Genomic DNA, 18,577 nt, shown 5'->3' on the forward strand with positions numbered 1-18,577 from the left:
GTGCCTAGGATCTAATCGGAACGTTTTTCCTCGACGTCCCACATACGTGTATTTCTGTAGACTTCAATAGGTTTCGTAATTTTGGGCTGCTTTGTGTCGAGATATTCACCGGACAAACAAGTAGCCCCTACTCATGAATTACTGAATTCCGCAAGTTCACGTAGACCTCTCTATATTTATTCTCCGAAAAATCATCCTTGCAATTACCTGTAAGATCTCCAAATTATATATTTACCCCCTTGGTCCCAAACATCAGTTTGCGTATTCTCCAAACAGTTCTTTAGACATTTCCTATTGTACTGACAAAAAGACTCTTGTTTTCTAACAGTTCAGGGCTTCTCGAGGTAGCGATCACCTTTATTCTGATAAACCGAGTTTGTGATTCAACAGCGATACTGCAAGGAGAAATTAGATATAAATCACTCCAAGGGCTCTCCTACGCTTAGACAGGGCTGATCGTTTTTCTAAAAGGTTTTAGATTTTCCTTTATCCTTAATTTTATTGTAAATATTCTTATAAAAGCTATCACAACGTGTACATATAATAGAAAAAAGAAAAGAGTCTTCTAAGAAATATTATTGCAATTCTGGGTCAGTCAAAGTCTGTTCGTTCTTTTGTCTTCACGAAAGACGACACGTGCTCCTGTTTAGAAGCACTTTCGGTGAACAATTGAGGGACCAGATTCATCATATTCTTGCTTGGAAATCCACATCTGTTGGAAGGTGGACAGTGACGCCAAGATCGATCCTCCGATCCACACAGAGTATTTACGCTCAGGAGGAGCAATGATCTTGATCTTCATCGTGGGTGGAGCCAGAGCAGTGATTTCCTTCTGCATTCTATCGGCAATTCCTGGGAACATAGTGGAGCCACCAGACAACACTGTGTTGGCGTACAAATCCTTACGGATATCCACATCACACTTCATGATAGAGTTGTATGTGGTCTCATGGATGCCAGCAGATTCCATTCCAAGAAAAGAGGGTTGGAACATGGCCTCTGGTGCACGGAATCGCTCGTTTCCAATGGTGATAACCTGGCCATCAGGAAGCTCGTAGCTCTTCTCCAAGCTAGAGCTGGATGCAGCAGTCTGCATTTCTTGCTCGAAATCAAGAGCGACATAACAGAGCTTCTCTTTGATGTCACGCACAATCTCGCGCTCAGCTGTGGTGGTGAAGGAGTAGCCACGCTCTGTCAGAATCTTCATCAAGTAATCAGTCAAGTCCCTGCCGGCCAAATCGAGACGAAGGATGGCGTGGGGAAGAGCGTAACCTTCGTAGATGGGAACTGTGTGACTCACACCATCTCCACTGTCAAAGACGATACCAGTTGTTCGACCAGAGGCATAGAGAGACAACACAGCCTGGATAGCTACATACATGGCTGGGGAGTTAAACGTCTCGAACATAATCTGAAGGGAAAAGAGAGAATTCTGGTCAGTCGAGAATGACAATATGTTGGCAGACTGATATAATAATGCTTTCAAGCTATTATTAACAAGCGAATTAATCCATTTTCTAATCGACTCGCACGTCGTAAACAAGGCTTGCACAATTGTTTTGAAAATTCTCACAAGCGAAAAAACAATATGCACTGTCATGTGTTAAAAGTAGTGCCATGAAATCAAAAATTTCTTTGATTGCTACACTTGATGTGAATTTCCTGAATATTTTGCGTTAATAGAGCGAAAATACTGCCACGCTTGACCGAGATTAAAGTCCGTAATCTTGCTGGACCTGACCAATGAGGTGGCGTCGTGACCATATGTGGAAATGTATCATGTACTCAACATCAGCGGTGACTAAATTTACATTTTGGAATGAGACTACCATTGTTTGCTTAATATCAGAGAAATGACAAACGAACCTCGATCTGTTTTCCTACAATCTCTTTGGTCGAAAGGCATTACCAACATTTTTTCACACCGGCTGCGACATTTCATATTTTCGCAAACCTCGCCCTGTTTCGCTTCAAGTTCCCTTCTTAGACCTGAATTTCCGTTTCTAGTTTGCGAGAAAGAATTACAATAGACCTAATCCGAGATTAATTTACGTGTCACCGATGTATTCAAGAAAACGGTTCAATTATCTGATCGCTGGTAGTGGCATGCGGAGGGCTTAGTACAATAGTAAACTTTTCACCTAGAACAACAAGGGAATCCAAAAAATTTGAAATTTCTAGCCCAGCGAAACAGGGTGCGCCGGCTGGAAGACACGGACGCGACAACAGAGCAACAAATTTAACGTCTGTCGTAAATGTTACCTGTGTCATTTTTTCTCTGTTGGCTTTTGGGTTGAGAGGAGCCTCGGTCAGTAGAACTGGGTGTTCCTCGGGCGCTACACGAAGCTCGTTGTAGAAGGTGTGATGCCAGATCTGAAATTAGAAGGAAACGTTGTTGAGCGATTGGTGCGAACTGGGTACTTGAGATAGAAACTATTTAACATTTAGCTTACCTTCTCCATGTCATCCCAGTTGGTTACGATGCCGTGTTCAATGGGATATTTCAGAGTCAGAATACCTCGCTTGCTCTGAGCTTCATCGCCGACATATGAGTCTTTCTGACCCATACCAACCATTACACCCTGGTGTCTTGGGCGACCGACGATGGATGGAAACACTGCACGAGGGGCATCGTCTCCTGCAAATCCGGCCTTACACATACCGGAGCCATTGTCCACGACCAAAGCAGCAACGTCCTCGTCAGCCATTTTGTAAAAGAAGTAAAAGTTTACTATGTAACCTCAAAACAATAAACAACTTGATCAATAGACACAAGCGTGTAGTGATGGGTGTAGGCTTTGGTGCGGTTTATATATGCAAGGATATCCGTTCTGTCACACGATTGGACGAAGTCATGAAGCTCATTTCAAACGTGACGTAAGTTCGTGACATCAAGCGGAAATCGAGAGGTTACGAGATGGTTCATCGCAAGGCAAAAACCATCGAAGCCCAAGCAGTAATATTGCACTCGTTTCAATTCTAATGGCAATTGAATTAACGAACCTTCAATTGAATTCGAGATTTTTCAAACGATCTTGTAATTCGGTGGAATACCGACCGATGATAACCGCCGGAAGCAAGCGAGTCTCTATTACCAAATATAGACATGTTTTAGCTCAGCTTGGCTCCTACAGGTGGTCTGCGGTTATGGGTTATCGTGAATTTTGAATTTCAAAAATGATAATCCTTCCTTTGTTTTCAAAGTAGAAAATTCAATTGCGCAAACTGTCTAGTATTACCTAGACGCTGTCCATGAATTTCTATATTATTTACGCTGTCCATAGATTTCTATATTATTTATACCAAGACTAGACGCGCCACCAAATTCTTACATTCACAGAATGCGGATTTACAATTTCACTTTTTTTATTTCATCGAAGGAAAAAAAAACATTTCACAGGCTCCGTTGTCATTTCATCACTGTGGAGCTTTAAGTGCTTGATTAATAATTGATACAATGATTACATAAATGGAAAGTTAAAAAGTACTTAAGTGCATCCAAGGCAGAATTTGTTTTAAAACTACTTTCTAAGGAATGTTACGACATTTGCAATCGATGTTTAGAGAGTCAATAGGAGAGAAAATGTTCATTTAGGAATTGCGATTATATATTACGATGGCATCATACTTGTCTGGTATCAAAATTTGAAGGCCAGTGAAGTTGAAAATTTCTTGAATTGCAATTTCATCCTCTTATTAGCCATTTGGCAGTCGATGCAAAAATCCAGACAAGTTTAATTGTTTCCAGTCTCACGTTATGTATTCCAGTCACTCCCCTGGAGCTGTCACATTTTGTTTTCATGGTGTCACAAGGGGAACTCGACTGACCTGGGAATCAATTTACAATGCACGAGGAACTTAGATTTAAATTGTTTGAGTATACTGTTTCCTTCTTTTTATGTTCAGAGCTTTGGCCTTTGATTCTTAGCAGACAGAAATTTAACTCTACAGTAATTACAAAACACCTGTTATTAGGCATTGGATTTGACGCAAGAGAACAAGTGGGGCAGTTTTCTCGATGGAAATTGGACAACTGTTTTATTTGAAGGAAGGATCGATACCTCCGTTATTTCAACAGTCACTGTCACAGATATTTCCTCATCTTTATTAGGAAATAAACAACACGAACATATCTACAAAAATAGAATACTGGTCAAGATAACAACAAAGAATTCAAGAGTTGTATTTTTACAATAACAAATTCCTTAATCTGTCTGTCTTATATATGTCTTGTTAATTTCTTGAAATATTAGCTTGTTTTGTTCTCAATAAATATCGACGTTTTATTTAGAAGCATTTTCGGTGAACAATTGAGGGACCAGATTCATCATATTCTTGCTTTGAAATCCACATCTGTTGGAAGGTGGACAGTGACGCCAAGATCGATCCTCCGATCCACACAGAGTATTTACGCTCAGGAGGAGCAATGATCTTGATCTTCATCGTGGGTGGAGCCAGAGCAGTGATTTCCTTCTGCATTCTGTCAGCAATTCCTGGGAACATGGTGGAGCCACCAGACAACACTGTGTTGGCGTACAAATCCTTACGGATGTCTACATCGCACTTCATGATGGAATTGTACGTGGTCTCGTGGATGCCTGCAGATTCCATTCCAAGGAAAGAGGGTTGGAACATGGCCTCTGGTGCACGGAATCGCTCGTTTCCAATGGTGATAACCTGGCCATCAGGAAGCTCGTAGCTCTTCTCCAAGCTAGAGCTGGATGCAGCAGTCTGCATTTCTTGCTCAAAATCAAGAGCAACATAGCAGAGCTTTTCTTTGATGTCGCGCACGATCTCGCGCTCAGCTGTGGTAGTGAATGAGTAGCCACGCTCTGTAAGAATCTTCATCAGGTAGTCGGTCAAGTCCCTGCCGGCCAAATCGAGACGAAGGATGGCATGGGGAAGAGCGTAACCCTCGTAGATGGGAACTGTGTGACTCACACCATCTCCGCTGTCAAAGACGATACCTGTTGTTCGACCAGAGGCGTAGAGAGACAATACAGCCTGGATAGCTACATACATGGCTGGAGAGTTAAACGTCTCGAACATTATCTGATGGAAAGAAGAAAAACATTTTAGAAAAAAAAAATACTACTATACGGAACACCTTGCGTGGTGAAAAAGATCGATTCATACGTTGGATAAATTAAAACTCCAGTCAAATTTTTAATTATGAGCACGCTCTGTGACCACATTAAAAGAACTTTAAAGGCCGTCATGCCTTATGAGAAAACTAAATTTACATTATAATGCTTCGATTATCCGAGCTACTTCTAGATCTCCCATTATTTAGGTTTTATTTTTCAACACAATATATTCATGGCGAAAACGGTCTTCCATCAGCTGGTGTCAATTATTTACAATTCAAACAAAAGGTGCAACCGAACGTGCATACAAATCAGTCAACCCTCACGACAGCTTGTATGACAAATTCTGACCAATTGGCGCTTTTCTTTACCATATATGGCCACAAAACTATTTCAGATGATCAGGTAGAACCTTGAAAGATTTTTTTCTTCGGTTAGAAAAAATTAAAACTACTTTCCAAAGGAAGAAATTATTTTCTTCCTAGCCTAAATATTGGGGTATTTTGCTATAAAATGCGACAGAAATGTTGTGTGCACTCAACCTAATGTCAGTGGAGTATATCTTAAAGTATTTTTTTTTTTTATTGGAACAAACAAAGTACGGTATATGCAAATTCGTCGTAAAGTAACCAAAGCACAATCTATGTCGGATCCCTGTCAGTTTCAACTTTCCGTTTACTTTATTTGACCCGTAAAATACTTTGAGAATAGAACTTATTTCATACTGCTAAACGAATCGAGCAAGCGTTTAAAATGTACTTTACGATGTTGTTTTGTACCTTGAGAATATCTCTGTCGAGGCGAATGTGGTTGCAACCATCCGCACAGACTGTAACTAAATTGAATCGGGTGCAAAGATGTGGCTCAGAAAACACAATTTTTGCAGATCTTTGAGGAGTAACGCGGTCTAGGAGATTTGTGTCCACGCCCAATTTGCACTCTTTTACCAATAGGGTCATCCGAATGCTCTTTCTTCGTATTCAAAATTGATCCTAAGGAAAACCGTCCTTACCTGTGTCATTTTTTCTCTGTTGGCTTTTGGGTTGAGAGGAGCTTCTGTCAGCAGAACTGGATGTTCCTCGGGCGCTACACGAAGCTCGTTGTAGAAGGTGTGATGCCAGATCTGAAATTATAAAGAAATGTTGTTGAGTGATTGGTGCGAACTGTGAATTAACATTGAAAACTAAAGCTTACCTTCTCCATGTCATCCCAGTTGGTTACGATGCCGTGTTCAATGGGATATTTCAGAGTCAGAATACCTCGCTTGCTCTGAGCTTCATCGCCGACATACGAGTCTTTCTGACCCATACCAACCATTACACCCTGATGTCTTGGGCGACCGACGATGGAGGGAAACACTGCACGAGGGGCATCGTCTCCTGCAAAACCAGCCTTGCACATACCGGAGCCATTATCGATAACCAAAGCAGCAACGTCTTCGTCGGCCATTTCGTAGTTTAGACGAACTGAACACAAACCTTTGCTAAGAATCGTACTTTTTCGAACCGCTCTCAGAGTGATGTTTTATAGACCTCGCTCACGCTTTAAGCCGGCAAATGCTCGAACGTCATTGGTTGAAAATGGACACGCATAGAATGATGTAGTTCCGGGTGGTAAAACTCATGTTTATTTCAAAGTGTGTAAATATTCCATGAAAACCACGCTAAAATTCGCCAAATTTGGCACTGGATCACTCTCGTCGATGATAAATCGAACACATCAGACTTAAATTTATGCTGAGGGTACCAAGCGCCATAATTAAGGCTTTTGGACGCAATATGTGACAATACTACCGTCTGTTGTTCAAGAGGAAGTGACATGGCCGAACATTTTTTTTTTTTTGTAAAATAATAGAGATCAATCAAGAGAGCGTGCTCTTGCAAAGCCTTTCAATGCAAATGTATGGCTTTGTTTGTATCATATACCCTCTTCAGTTTTATATGTTGGACATGGAGAATAAACCACAGGCGTGAACTTCGACAGCGATTTTGCCAGTTCAGGTCTCTCAGACCGAAGTTTTATGAATTAATTTCCTTGATTTATTTTAATTTTCTCGGATTAAATCAGAGTCAGGTGATAATTTTGCTCAAAAATTAAATATGCGGATAGGAATTATTACGAAACAAAATCGTTGCTCTCAGAATTGATTGCCGCTTTAATAGAATACAGTTGGGAATTATGTATTAATTTGTTTATTAGTATCGACTGAGGCCAACCGAATTAGCATTTTACAGCGATAATATTCTTCCACGGAAACCCAAGAAGACTCGAGACAATTCTTGCCTCCAGCAGATCCATTTAATAACTATTTATATAATCAACATCTCTAACAGGTTCTGAAACCTGCCACCTCTTTATTTTGGTGATACAAATATTTGCGGGATTCAACTGAACCACTTAAAGAGAGAATTTCAAGCGTGCGTATAACATTGGCGATGAAGCAATTAAAAGATGCACTGATGTGAAGTAAATAGAAGCATTAATTTATTTTTAAAATTTCATCAAATTCATTCCAGATTATTTTTTTTCGCTGAGCTATCCATTTTTTAAACCCGAGTTAGGTAAACGTAATTTGAATTTTTGTCTTAGAGTAATTTTGTGACACATCAGTTTCTTTATTTAGCAGACAGGCTCATTCACACGCCTCAATGCATTTTCGCCGAACGCCGTAACGCAAGCACCCATTCATAACCTTTTTTGGTAGAAAAATCCGTCTCTCGTTGGAAATACTCAAAGTTGCAGACGCTGCAGTTAACGCTAAAATCAATAGAGCATCATGTACTAAAATTGAATTCTTGAAGTACACGAACTTCTATATTCAAATCACCAAATATAGCCATCACTTTGTCAGGCTTATCCTGAGCGCTAACATGAGCCAAAGCTGAGCTACAGAGCCTGAATGTGTTGAAATTCTGAGCGGTTACTCAGCCTTCATTGTAATCATCGAGCCTTTGAAAACCTGACTCATATTTTGGTTTGTAAATAAAGTATTTTTTCTTTTGCTACTCGCAAGCTGGTACAGTAAGTACATCTTTAAAGACTCGTGACGGACTTGGACAAAAAAATCTCGCTTTAAGAGGGTATCATCATGAACAATAGTAATTGGCCGTTGTTGTTTCATTTCTCGGATGAACGTAATCTGCTTCTGAATTTCACTTTTCTGAACCTTTTTGCATGTGATTACATACCGCGACTGCTAGTGGGCCCAGAAAGTTGGTACCCCGTGTTTTTTTTTTTTTTTTCTGGGGAATTATCAGCAATAAATAATTTTGCCATATTTGAAAAGTTTAAAATTGGTTTGACGATCGATCACGAAGATGTTTCTATTTCTGCTTTGCCCTTGTTAGTAAAACTTTTGGTTGCTTTTCTCTCTTGTTTCTCTCAGTTGTTCCGCAAAGCTCAGAGATGTCGCGGGCTAGCTAATATTGCATCTGACACGATACTCTTAGATGTAATATTTGTCCCTTGCATGCGATTCAGTGGTTTGAAAACTTCCAAGTACACAACAAGCACCACTGGAGTTGTAGTATCTGCATTACCCATAAAATATTGGAAATTTGAATTGGGTAAAGGTCTAAAATGTTTGCGGTGAACAGTTCGAAGCTAAAAGAGATCGACTACCGACTACCACTTTTCGTTGGTCAGCGGTCAAGCTGGTGGGTCAGACCCTTGAGATGGCAGCATTTTCGAAAACCCCTATACGCGTACACGCTCTGCTGATTTCTTTGCTCTGGTCTTCGGTTTGGGGAGGAAGGAGGGCTCATTTCCAAAACAAAAGCTGGTAATCGAGGCTAGATAACTCTGTGAATTACGAAGATGAATTAACTACAATGTCATATTAAAAAAGGGGAAAAGTATCTCCTTTCGTACGGTAGATAGAAGAATTTTAAAAATCATCCTACCTGTCTAACATGATAATAATTGTGGTAGATGTCAGAGGGCACAAAGTTTAATTAACCTTGGTGTTCCCCTCTCCTCTAAGTTTGGGAAAATTAGCATTGATGTAATGTGATTATGAAAAAAAGGAGAAATAGGAAAAAAGACACGTAATTTCTGCAAGTCAGTTCTCGGCGATCGTGTTTCTTCGAAAAGCGTGAGGCGCGAGGAATCAGACGACTCGAAACTTTGTTCTTTTCCTTATATGGTTAAAATAGTTGTTCATGATAGAGATATTTATAAAACATTACATTACAGGTGAAATTATCGCATTAAATCCGAAATTAACATATTATTCCCCATTTGTGTTTGTTAACCTGGCTTGCTTTTCATTTACCTTTTCGTCATCAGTTTGTTTTGCTTTGAAAATGGAAGAACTCATAAAACTTGGAAATGATTTATTTATATGAATTGCAAGAACAAACTAAACAAGACTAATGATATCGGTGAGTTTCATTCGAACCGTTGCGTGCGCACTCTTTCATACTTCGAAATAATAACTCGTCTTGATTGTTATAACTTTTGTTAAAACAATCGTTAGAAGCGATCTGAGTGTGCATGGAACCCTTTGTCTATCAGTCGCTCATACTCATTTTCTGTTTGCTTAAAATTCTATGACAGTGTGGGGAGAAATTAGCTTTTGAACACGCGTGGGTGCACCTGTGAGTCTTTATGTAAATATCTACGGGACTCCCGTTATGAGGAAAGCGACGCTCAGTCTGAAAATTTCAACAATTCTGTGGTCCTACAAGATTCTTTTCGTTCAATGGCTTTTTTCTTCGGGATTAAGTGAACTAGATGCGATTTTTTTTTACCCGTTTTCTACAGTAGAAGTAACGATCTCAAGGTACAAGAAACTGCGAGAACAATTCCTTATATTATCCGTATGTTGCAATACTAGTCTTCCGCAGGTATGAATAACTTAGAGAATTTTGATAGACAGCTCTGTAACTATAGTAGAAAAGAAGATCCTCTTTTATTACCATATTTGGTTATAAATCGAACAAGGCCACAGATCCCTGGTCGCCAGGGCTCAAAACAAAACAAAAAATGCTTTCCGGCTTTCCTCATTGCACAACAAAAGATTCTTTTGGGGGAATTCAAACTCACTCTAAAAACTTTTTGATTTCAGCACCCTCAGACGAAGCTGAAATTTCTGAAATGCGGATTTATAATCGTAAATGATGACTGTGAAGTTTGCAAATTAAGAAGTACGCTAAACTTCTTCAGTAAGGTGTATAATCGATTATTCGGCCCAGTTTAAGCAGAAAAGACAGGTGAATAAAGTCTAAAGTTTTTTGTTTTATAATTAACCAAAGTGTTAAACAATTCGTTCGATTCATTACCAAATATGGCGAGAAGACGCTAGTTTTACACTCGACTCCTTGCTAACTCCGCTGGCGTTAATTAGAAATCACGGAGAATATTGTTTTTTTTTTTTCTTTCATTCAAGTGAAGAACGAGTTTCCAACCGGAAAAAAAGCTAAACAAGAGTAAGCTTGTGGTTGAACAATTACTGCTGTGACTGAAAGCTAATGGTGAGAAGGTTGAGTCGATAGAAATGCTGACTACCAAAATTTAAATGCAAGTCATTAGTGGGTTGCAAAAGTCACTAAATTTGACAAAAAGACAAAGGGTTGTTTAATTTTGAGGCTGAAGCGTTGTTTGTATTAAAACATAACGGGAATCCCGCAGACATTTCTATTTGGAATCACCGGTGGCTCGAATGAGTTCAATATCACACAATAAATGAGACCTTTCTGACCAATCACTCAACGGAACAAGTTGTCTTACCTATATAAGCCGCTCGCAGCCCTCGACATCATTTCAAGCACTGAGCTCTGAGACAGTTTCAATACTTTTATACACTTTCTCGCCGCTTCTACGAATTAAACTGAGAATGGCCGACGAAGAGGTTGCTGCTTTGGTTGTGGACAATGGCTCCGGTATGTGCAAGGCCGGTTTTGCAGGGGACGATGCTCCCCGTGCAGTGTTTCCATCCATCGTCGGTCGCCCAAGACATCAGGGTGTGATGGTTGGTATGGGTCAGAAAGACTCGTATGTCGGCGATGAAGCTCAGAGCAAGCGAGGTATTCTGACTCTGAAATATCCCATTGAGCACGGCATCGTAACCAATTGGGACGACATGGAGAAGGTAACTGAAATTGTAGTTACCAGTTAGAATTCAACATGAAAAATTTCATTGAGTTAAGACAATAGGTGTTTGAAATTTCAGATCTGGCATCACACATTTTACAACGAGCTTCGTATCGCCCCTGAGGAACACCCAGTTTTGTTGACAGAAGCTCCCCTCAACCCAAAAGCCAACAGAGAAAAGATGACACAGGTAAAAGTTTCAAATATTCAATGATAAGAATCAAAACTTTTGCATTGTTTCATGAACCATCATGAGTTTGAATAACTGTCATTAAGATTTTCTCTTTGTTTTGTCATTAGTCAGACATATTTTAACGTAAATTGTACAATTCGCTTTTACGTTGGTTCGAAATCATAGTTTCGCAGTGTATTTCTCATGAAAATTCATGTTTTTTCAGTCTGTTCCTTTAAAAATCGGGAAATCCTATAACACAGTTCCATTAATTGTATACGGGGCCATATTGGATAACATTCGCACCTGTTAACTGGCAGAAAATCGTTATTTCTTCAGGGAAAATAATATTTTTAATCGAAGTCCTAGACAGGAAGGACGGAGGGGGGGGGGGGGGAGCTAGGGAGAAGGTGAGTGGGTTTGATTTTGTGCTACTAAATGATACAACTGCATCTATTCCGTCTCCTGCATCTATTAATTAGTTAATTTGGTTAGGCAGGGGACGTTAAAAAACCCACCCACGAGATTACTGTGATGTGGTCTGGCCTGTTTACTGGGAATTGGGGGGAGGGGGCATCTTCAAATAAGTTTCCTTCGATTGTTTGTAAACTGCTAATGCAGTCCGGCCAAAGTCCCCCGATAAGTGTTGTGATGCGTATTTGATCATATTCACATGTTAATTTGCGCAATATAAATATTAAATTATTATTATTAACTAAATAATGCGTTAAAGACCTCACTTTTTTTTTCTTTTTTGTCATCTACGAGAACTATTTCAAATGAGGCATTTTTATATCAGGCGTTCAATGAGATTGATCTGAAGTTTTCTAATATTTTCAGATTATGTTCGAGACCTTTAACGCCCCAGCCATGTATGTAGCTATCCAAGCTGTGTTGTCTCTCTACGCCTCTGGTCGAACAACCGGTATCGTCTTTGACAGCGGAGACGGTGTTAGTCACACAGTTCCCATCTACGAGGGCTACGCTCTGCCCCATGCAATTATTCGTCTCGATTTGGCCGGCAGGGACTTGACCGACTACCTGATGAAGATCCTGACGGAGCGTGGCTACTCATTCACCACCACAGCTGAGCGCGAGATCGTGCGTGACATCAAAGAGAAGCTCTGCTATGTTGGTCTGGATTTTGAACAAGAAATGCAGACTGCTGCCTCAACCTCCAGCTTGGAAAAGAGCTATGAGCTTCCTGATGGCCAGGTAATTACTGTTGGCAACGAGCGATTCCGTGGACCCGAAGCCTTGTTCCAACCCTCCTTCCTTGGAATGGAATCCGCCGGCATCCATGAGACCACATACAATTCTATCATGAAGTGTGATGTGGATATCCGTAAGGATTTGTACGCCAACACAGTGTTGTCTGGTGGCTCCACCATGTTCCCAGGAATTGCTGACAGAATGCAGAAGGAAATCACTGCTCTGGCTCCACCCACGATGAAGATCAAGATCATTGCTCCTCCTGAGCGTAAATACTCTGTGTGGATCGGAGGATCGATCTTGGCGTCACTGTCCACCTTCCAACAGATGTGGATTTCCAAGCAAGAATATGATGAATCTGGTCCCTCCATTGTTCACCGAAAGTGCTTCTAAGAAGTGTTTGAGAATTTCATTGGCACAAAATCTGTGAAAAAAATGGGGATAAATTATTAACTCCACAGCTTAATTGTAATTTCCTTGACTCTGAGTAGTTGTTTTTCCGGTATAAAACAGAAAATAAAGATGCATTTTTCCTATGAATTCTCTCTTCTGAGTTCGTCAATTATCCAATTATATTTTTATTTGGCGAAAATAAAGCTGAAACCCGTGTCGACCCTTGAGTGATCTGAACGTTTTTACACCCAGAGATGTATTGGGATATTGGATGACGACTGCAGGCCCGAAAATAACCGGTTATCGTAGTCTGGTGTGCATGCTAAGTTACTAGGAAGGGGCGAGTATGTTTGGGCGAGTATGTTTGCACGTGCACATGCGTCTATTTGTGCCCAGTTTTTGGTTTTGATCAGTCGTGAACTTTTGTTAAAGGTGATTCTTATCTGTGATAAGTTTGGTTACAATGAAATATATGAGGTTCATATATTTTGAACTGCGAGGATCGTGCATCATACATGTGATAAGTTTGTTCACCGTCAGGGGGAGAGTCAGGCTGACGGGATTTTTTTGGGCATGACCTCTTCTGATCTGATTCAATGTTTGATCGTTAACTAAAACAAAAGGGTACGGGAAATATCAAATTACAAGAATACCAGTGGCATACATTCCTTACTGTTCACACCATACGTCAACAGGGAATAGGAAACGTGCATTCACAGTCGTCGCCACCGACAATTTTGTGTATCGTTAAATTGTTTTTTCCCTTCTCTTCTTTCCTCTTATTCAGTTTGGTGAACCTACCTTCCGTTGTAGGTCATAATGTTTCAAATTGCAAACGCTTGCCAGATTTTTGCTTTCGACCGTGGTCAGCGGAAGCCTCAATACACAGCCTTATCTTGGTTTCAGTTGACAGACAGAGACGCGACAGAAGGACGCAAACTAAGGCGCGAACAAAAGAAGGTGGGAGTATGCTAACTATCGTTCTGTTGTACAACCCTCGAGTCATATGGAAATAAACGATGTTTCAGGGGAAAGGGAGTGAAGAGAAACAATCCCAAGATGAAATTTCCACACGACGCATGCCGGGAAGATGGAACATCTTGCCGTTATAACACGAAAATGGAGAAACTCATTGATCAGTTGAAGAGACCCAATAGTGCATAGTGCATCCGATGCACTATGCACTATTGGACTTCAATGTCAACATCGCTAAGATTGCTGGTGCGTCCACTAGAGGGTTGGCGGTCGTTGTAGCGGGTCTGGTTTAAGCGCCTATCCGTCACTTTGAGAACTTCCATGATTCTTTTAGCTGTCGGAGGGGCGCTTTGCACCGAGGTGGCGTAACCGCTGCTAGTTCTAGCACAGTGGAAAGCAGTAATGTCCAATCAGTTTAAGCTTGCACTTGCCCAACAAGGCTATAGACAGTTTCAGTGCTTCTGTTTATGCCTATAAAATCCTTCTACTTCGCACATCGCGTAGCATAAAATTATTTGCGTATTTATATGAGGCTCCTTTTGCGAGCTTGTGCTATTTATATGTACACTTACTCAGCTAACGGGAGGGCAGAAAGACATCACCTATTTTTAAAGGTAGTTTGGAAAAGATGGAATGCCGGAATTCCGTGTCGGAATATCCGGAATACCCGGAATTCCCGGAATTCCCGTAATGACCGAAAAATAAGAAATTAAAAAAAAATTAAAAGTAAATAAATAAATAAATAAATACGAATATTGATGATTAAAAATTAATGGTAAATTTACAAATTTATCTCTGAGGGTCTCTGAGGGTCCGAAAAAAAAAAAAAAAAAAAACACTTACCGGAACTGTTCATGGAGATGCACGTATTAGAATTAAAAAAAGTCTGCGTCAGGCCAGTAGCCCATACAGCCTAAGCGACGAAATATTTGTACTCTCCCTTCCCCCGTGGATGGGATGCTAGTCCATCACATGATTACTCCCCGTTTTAAATTCGCCTCCACACATTTACACACCTGTAGGATGTCTAGGGCGCAAGGACCATTAAGCCGGCACGCTTTTCCAGCCGGAACCATTGCAGAAGATTAAACAAATGCAATATTTGCAATTAGTTTAATAGTTTGAATTTTAAAAATCTCCGAGCTATTACAAATTAATATTCTACCTTAAATAATTATTAACCACACATTGGGAGCTATAAAAGCAGCTAATAGCCGTCTCCAGTTAAAATTGAGAGATCGTCAGTTACTCGACACCTTTTTATATATACCTTGAATACATATACCTTTGAATATAAACCTTGTACCGATGGATTCTTCTAAACAAGAAAAAGGACAAAAAAGGACTTACTCCTCGGTTGTCTCTGCAGATGATAAGATTTTTTTCCAATTACTTTATTTATTGAATGTTAAATTTGACCCACCACGTGGTCCGTTGTCTTTATTGGTGGTACTCCTAGCGATTCCGAAGTGTATAGGCACTGTTTATCAATTTTATTTCTATTTGTAAACCACGTAGAATCGAGTAGTTCAGAGAAACAAAGAGCTGGAAAAAAGGAAAAAATGTTTGGAAACAGCTTGCACAGCACTTATTAGAAGCTATCACAAATGAAAAAGCAAATGGATACAAGAGTACTCATCGGAAAAGATTTAATGCATCAATATATGCTAATGCTGTGCCCTAAAACAACAATTATCGATTGTTAAAACTACGCGAACAAAGCGTCATATTCAGAGGCAGTAATTGTAGTCTCCCCGAGTCTCTTATCACTTCGGCACACCTTTAATACACAAACATGGATTAGCTTCAAAGATATTTCCAGACAGAACAATAACAAAAAGTGAAATCAGTGTGTCGCTATCACACAAGACAGAACGTGATTTCTTTCCTTTCCAGACAAGAGCAACTTTTTTTGTTGTTAACAGTTTGTGGCAAATGAAATAGTTCCCATGGAAAAAGATCGCTTGCCCCTGATTCAATTCCCTGGTCCGATAAGAAAAGGAAGATCGAAGGCTTGCTACCATACTCCTTTTTTTCTCATCAAATCAACTTTTTCATCACGAGCCTCCCCCCCCCCCTCCATGTGATTACCTCTTGAGTAATGTCTCAATTAACTAATTATCACTTTACAGTGCCTTCGATATTGACGTGAAGCCCATTCATGCACGTTACAGAAAGAGCTCGAAGTCAAGTCGATCAGAAATATCTGGTAGGTTCATGATATGGTTAAGACGCGTTCGTATGGATTTGACCAAGACATACAATGAATTACTGACATTATCACGACAGGCGATGAATTTGTGTTCGTGGAGACCATCTAATAAGCAACTAAAAAGAAATCAACTTTATGTCTGAAGTTAAATTAAAAAAAAAACGTTGATGTCTGAATCTATCAAAAAATCTAATCTCAATCATTGCAGTCAATAAATTACTTTCATCGCAATCTATCAAAAATCGCAAAAATTGGGTGGCATTAGAAAATGCTTGTGCTGACAGATTTTAAGTGCGGTCGCACTTTGGGTTTGCTCGCCAAGTACTTATCGTATTTACATCCCCTTTTCCACTTAGAACCCACAGTGCTTGAGGTCTGTCAATAATAAATCACACTTCTGGTTTATTTACCTTGAAGCAATCTTTGGCATCAGTTTGTATATTGTAGGCTGTAAGCTACATGTAGTTCTAGTATGTGCATCTCTGTGAACAGTGCCATAGGTAGTTATTTTTTACGTCACGTGGTCTCTGCATTTTATGACTGATCGAGAGAAAATTTTGCAGTTTTTTGGTTTTACTTATAGAGAACTGATTTTCTTTTTTTTCTTTTTAATTTTTATTTTCACTTTATTTTTACTCTTTTAATTAATTATTTTTTAATTATTTATTCAAACTTATTATTTTTAATTATTAGGTAGTTTCTTTTTCAATTTGTCATTTTTTGGTCATTCCGGGAATTCCGGGTATTCCGGCACGGAATTCCGGCATTCTATATTTTCCAAACTACCATTTTTAAGTGGGCAAAGACTTCCTGTCATTTGTTTTTAATGTATCATATTGCTCTCGAATGTGAGAGTAGTCGAATTTTCAGTATTAACTGAGCTACTACTGATTTTAACACCAAAGATTCTCCACACAGAACATTTAAGCTTACAATGAACTTTACACAAGAGTTCCGCCTATTGAGAGTACATTACAACGTGTATCTTTCATGTGTTTCGATAGGCTTATCGCAAGTTCGAGAAAGTTCGTAGACATTTGACACGTTAATTAAATACGGTCACTTACTGTCGGTAATTTGACTTGAGATCATATAACGAGAACAATAACCGGTTATAATAAGCTCTTTCGCTGAGATAACATCGTTTACGATAGAATCATCGCATTCAGTATATATGTACGAACTGGTTTGCTCCAATTATGGTAAAATACTAATCTATTGCAGTTTAACTGCGTTTACAAAACAAGGGTTTTCCATAACATATCAATGGCTCCTGATCGCAAATGGTCACCCAGGTCTACCCACTGGATTTTGAGACAGTGTAAATCAAATCTCTCCAAGTCTATGGTTTAACTTCCATTTTCTAGTTAAGCTGAAGGGGACAACGAAAGATTTTACACTCGTTACATATCCTGATTCTCAATTGACTTCGGTTGAAGAACGGTGATGAATTCATCTAATTTGCTGGCTAAATAATTTTCATCGGGTGGCATATCCTTTTCTAAATCATCGGCAAGCTGCCTCAACTTTTTCACCGCTTCTGGCTCTTTATCATTCTCGCCTTTACGAGCGGCATCGATTTCCATCGCATTTGTAACCAGAGTGTAAATGTCATATGGAAGGAGAGCAGCATTGACCACGAATCCCCCAATATGAGCGACTCTGCTAAATCCGCGCAGCCCCGTAAATAAAGCTCCCCCGCCTTCGGCGAGAGCTGGAGAAGCCACTCTGACGCCTACTTTGAAACCTGCATCTACAAATTTGTACACTGTACAGGCACCGGAGGTTGCCGCTTGAAGACCATGCCAAGATGCTTTTCCCACTGTGCTTTCTTCTATTTCAGTCAGTAGTTCTTTGATCTTCTCGGTCGTCTTCCGGTCGTCATCGATGATGTTCTGTGCTTCTTTATAAGTATCTCTTTCGATGAAGATCTTTGCAAGTGTAGATCCGGCATTCGTCAATCCTCCGACGGTTGCAATTCCCATACCTGCTGCAGCGACTACCAGAGAGGCTCCAAAAGTTACAAAAGAAAGCCCAAAGCCAACTGCTGCCACGGTGAAACCAAAAACACTACCAGCGCTTCCTGAAACCTGCGCGATGCACACATTTGTGTGATGTTCCTTTAGTTTGTCTGCTAATTCTCTTAAAATGCGTACGGTCGTCTTTCGTTTTGGAATCCAGTCACGTATCACAGATTTGAACTCATAAGCTTTTTCTAAAAGATCACTTTGATGAGCCATATCTTAGAACTTCTCGCGTGCAAGAATTGGCTGATTTGTCTATGTAACCTGTATTTGTGTATCCCTTTCGATCCGAGGACTAGAACTAACATGTGAACGAGGCTTAGAATTGTTGTAGTGATTCAAATGTCAGTAATGCCGGAAGAAATTGTTCTAAGTTCTTTTAAGTGCTTAAAAGTGCATCAAGTGAAAA

The 18,577-nt window shown here is 39.9% G+C and overlaps 4 protein-coding genes across 4 annotated transcripts; 1 reads left to right on the top strand and 3 right to left on the bottom strand.

The window, feature by feature from the left end:
* Positions 1-155: 155 nt before the first annotated feature.
* On the bottom strand, positions 156-2,794 carry LOC148721669 (actin, cytoplasmic). The gene is made up of 3 exons (XM_088736702.1): positions 2,454-2,794; positions 2,263-2,373; positions 156-1,411 (listed from the first exon to the last, which is right to left on the bottom strand). Exons 1-3 carry the CDS (start codon positions 2,706-2,708, stop codon positions 647-649), a joined length of 1,131 nt encoding a protein of 376 aa, XP_088592828.1. The 5' UTR covers positions 2,709-2,794; the 3' UTR covers positions 156-646.
* A 1,290-nt stretch (positions 2,795-4,084) lies between these two features.
* LOC111334041 (actin, cytoplasmic) lies at positions 4,085-6,643 on the bottom strand. Its single transcript, XM_022939726.2, has 3 exons — positions 6,282-6,643; positions 6,100-6,210; positions 4,085-5,052 (listed from the first exon to the last, which is right to left on the bottom strand). The coding sequence occupies exons 1-3, from the start codon at positions 6,534-6,536 to the stop codon at positions 4,288-4,290; spliced, it is 1,131 nt and encodes a 376-aa protein (XP_022795461.2). The 5' UTR covers positions 6,537-6,643; the 3' UTR covers positions 4,085-4,287.
* Positions 6,644-10,784: 4,141 nt separating this feature from the next.
* On the top strand, positions 10,785-13,104 carry LOC111334029 (actin, cytoplasmic). The gene is made up of 3 exons (XM_088736703.1): positions 10,785-11,178; positions 11,260-11,370; positions 12,193-13,104. Exons 1-3 carry the CDS (start codon positions 10,924-10,926, stop codon positions 12,955-12,957), a joined length of 1,131 nt encoding a protein of 376 aa, XP_088592829.1. The 5' UTR covers positions 10,785-10,923; the 3' UTR covers positions 12,958-13,104.
* A 3,421-nt stretch (positions 13,105-16,525) lies between these two features.
* On the bottom strand, positions 16,526-18,442 carry LOC111334028 (uncharacterized). Its single transcript, XM_022939712.2, has one exon. It carries the CDS (start codon positions 18,382-18,384, stop codon positions 17,548-17,550), a length of 837 nt encoding a protein of 278 aa, XP_022795447.2. The 5' UTR covers positions 18,385-18,442; the 3' UTR covers positions 16,526-17,547.
* Positions 18,443-18,577: the final 135 nt, after the last annotated feature.

This window comes from Stylophora pistillata, chromosome 10 (genome assembly GCF_964205215.1).
Source record: "Stylophora pistillata chromosome 10, jaStyPist1.2, whole genome shotgun sequence".
Classification (NCBI taxonomy): Eukaryota; Metazoa; Cnidaria; class Anthozoa; order Scleractinia; family Pocilloporidae; genus Stylophora; species Stylophora pistillata.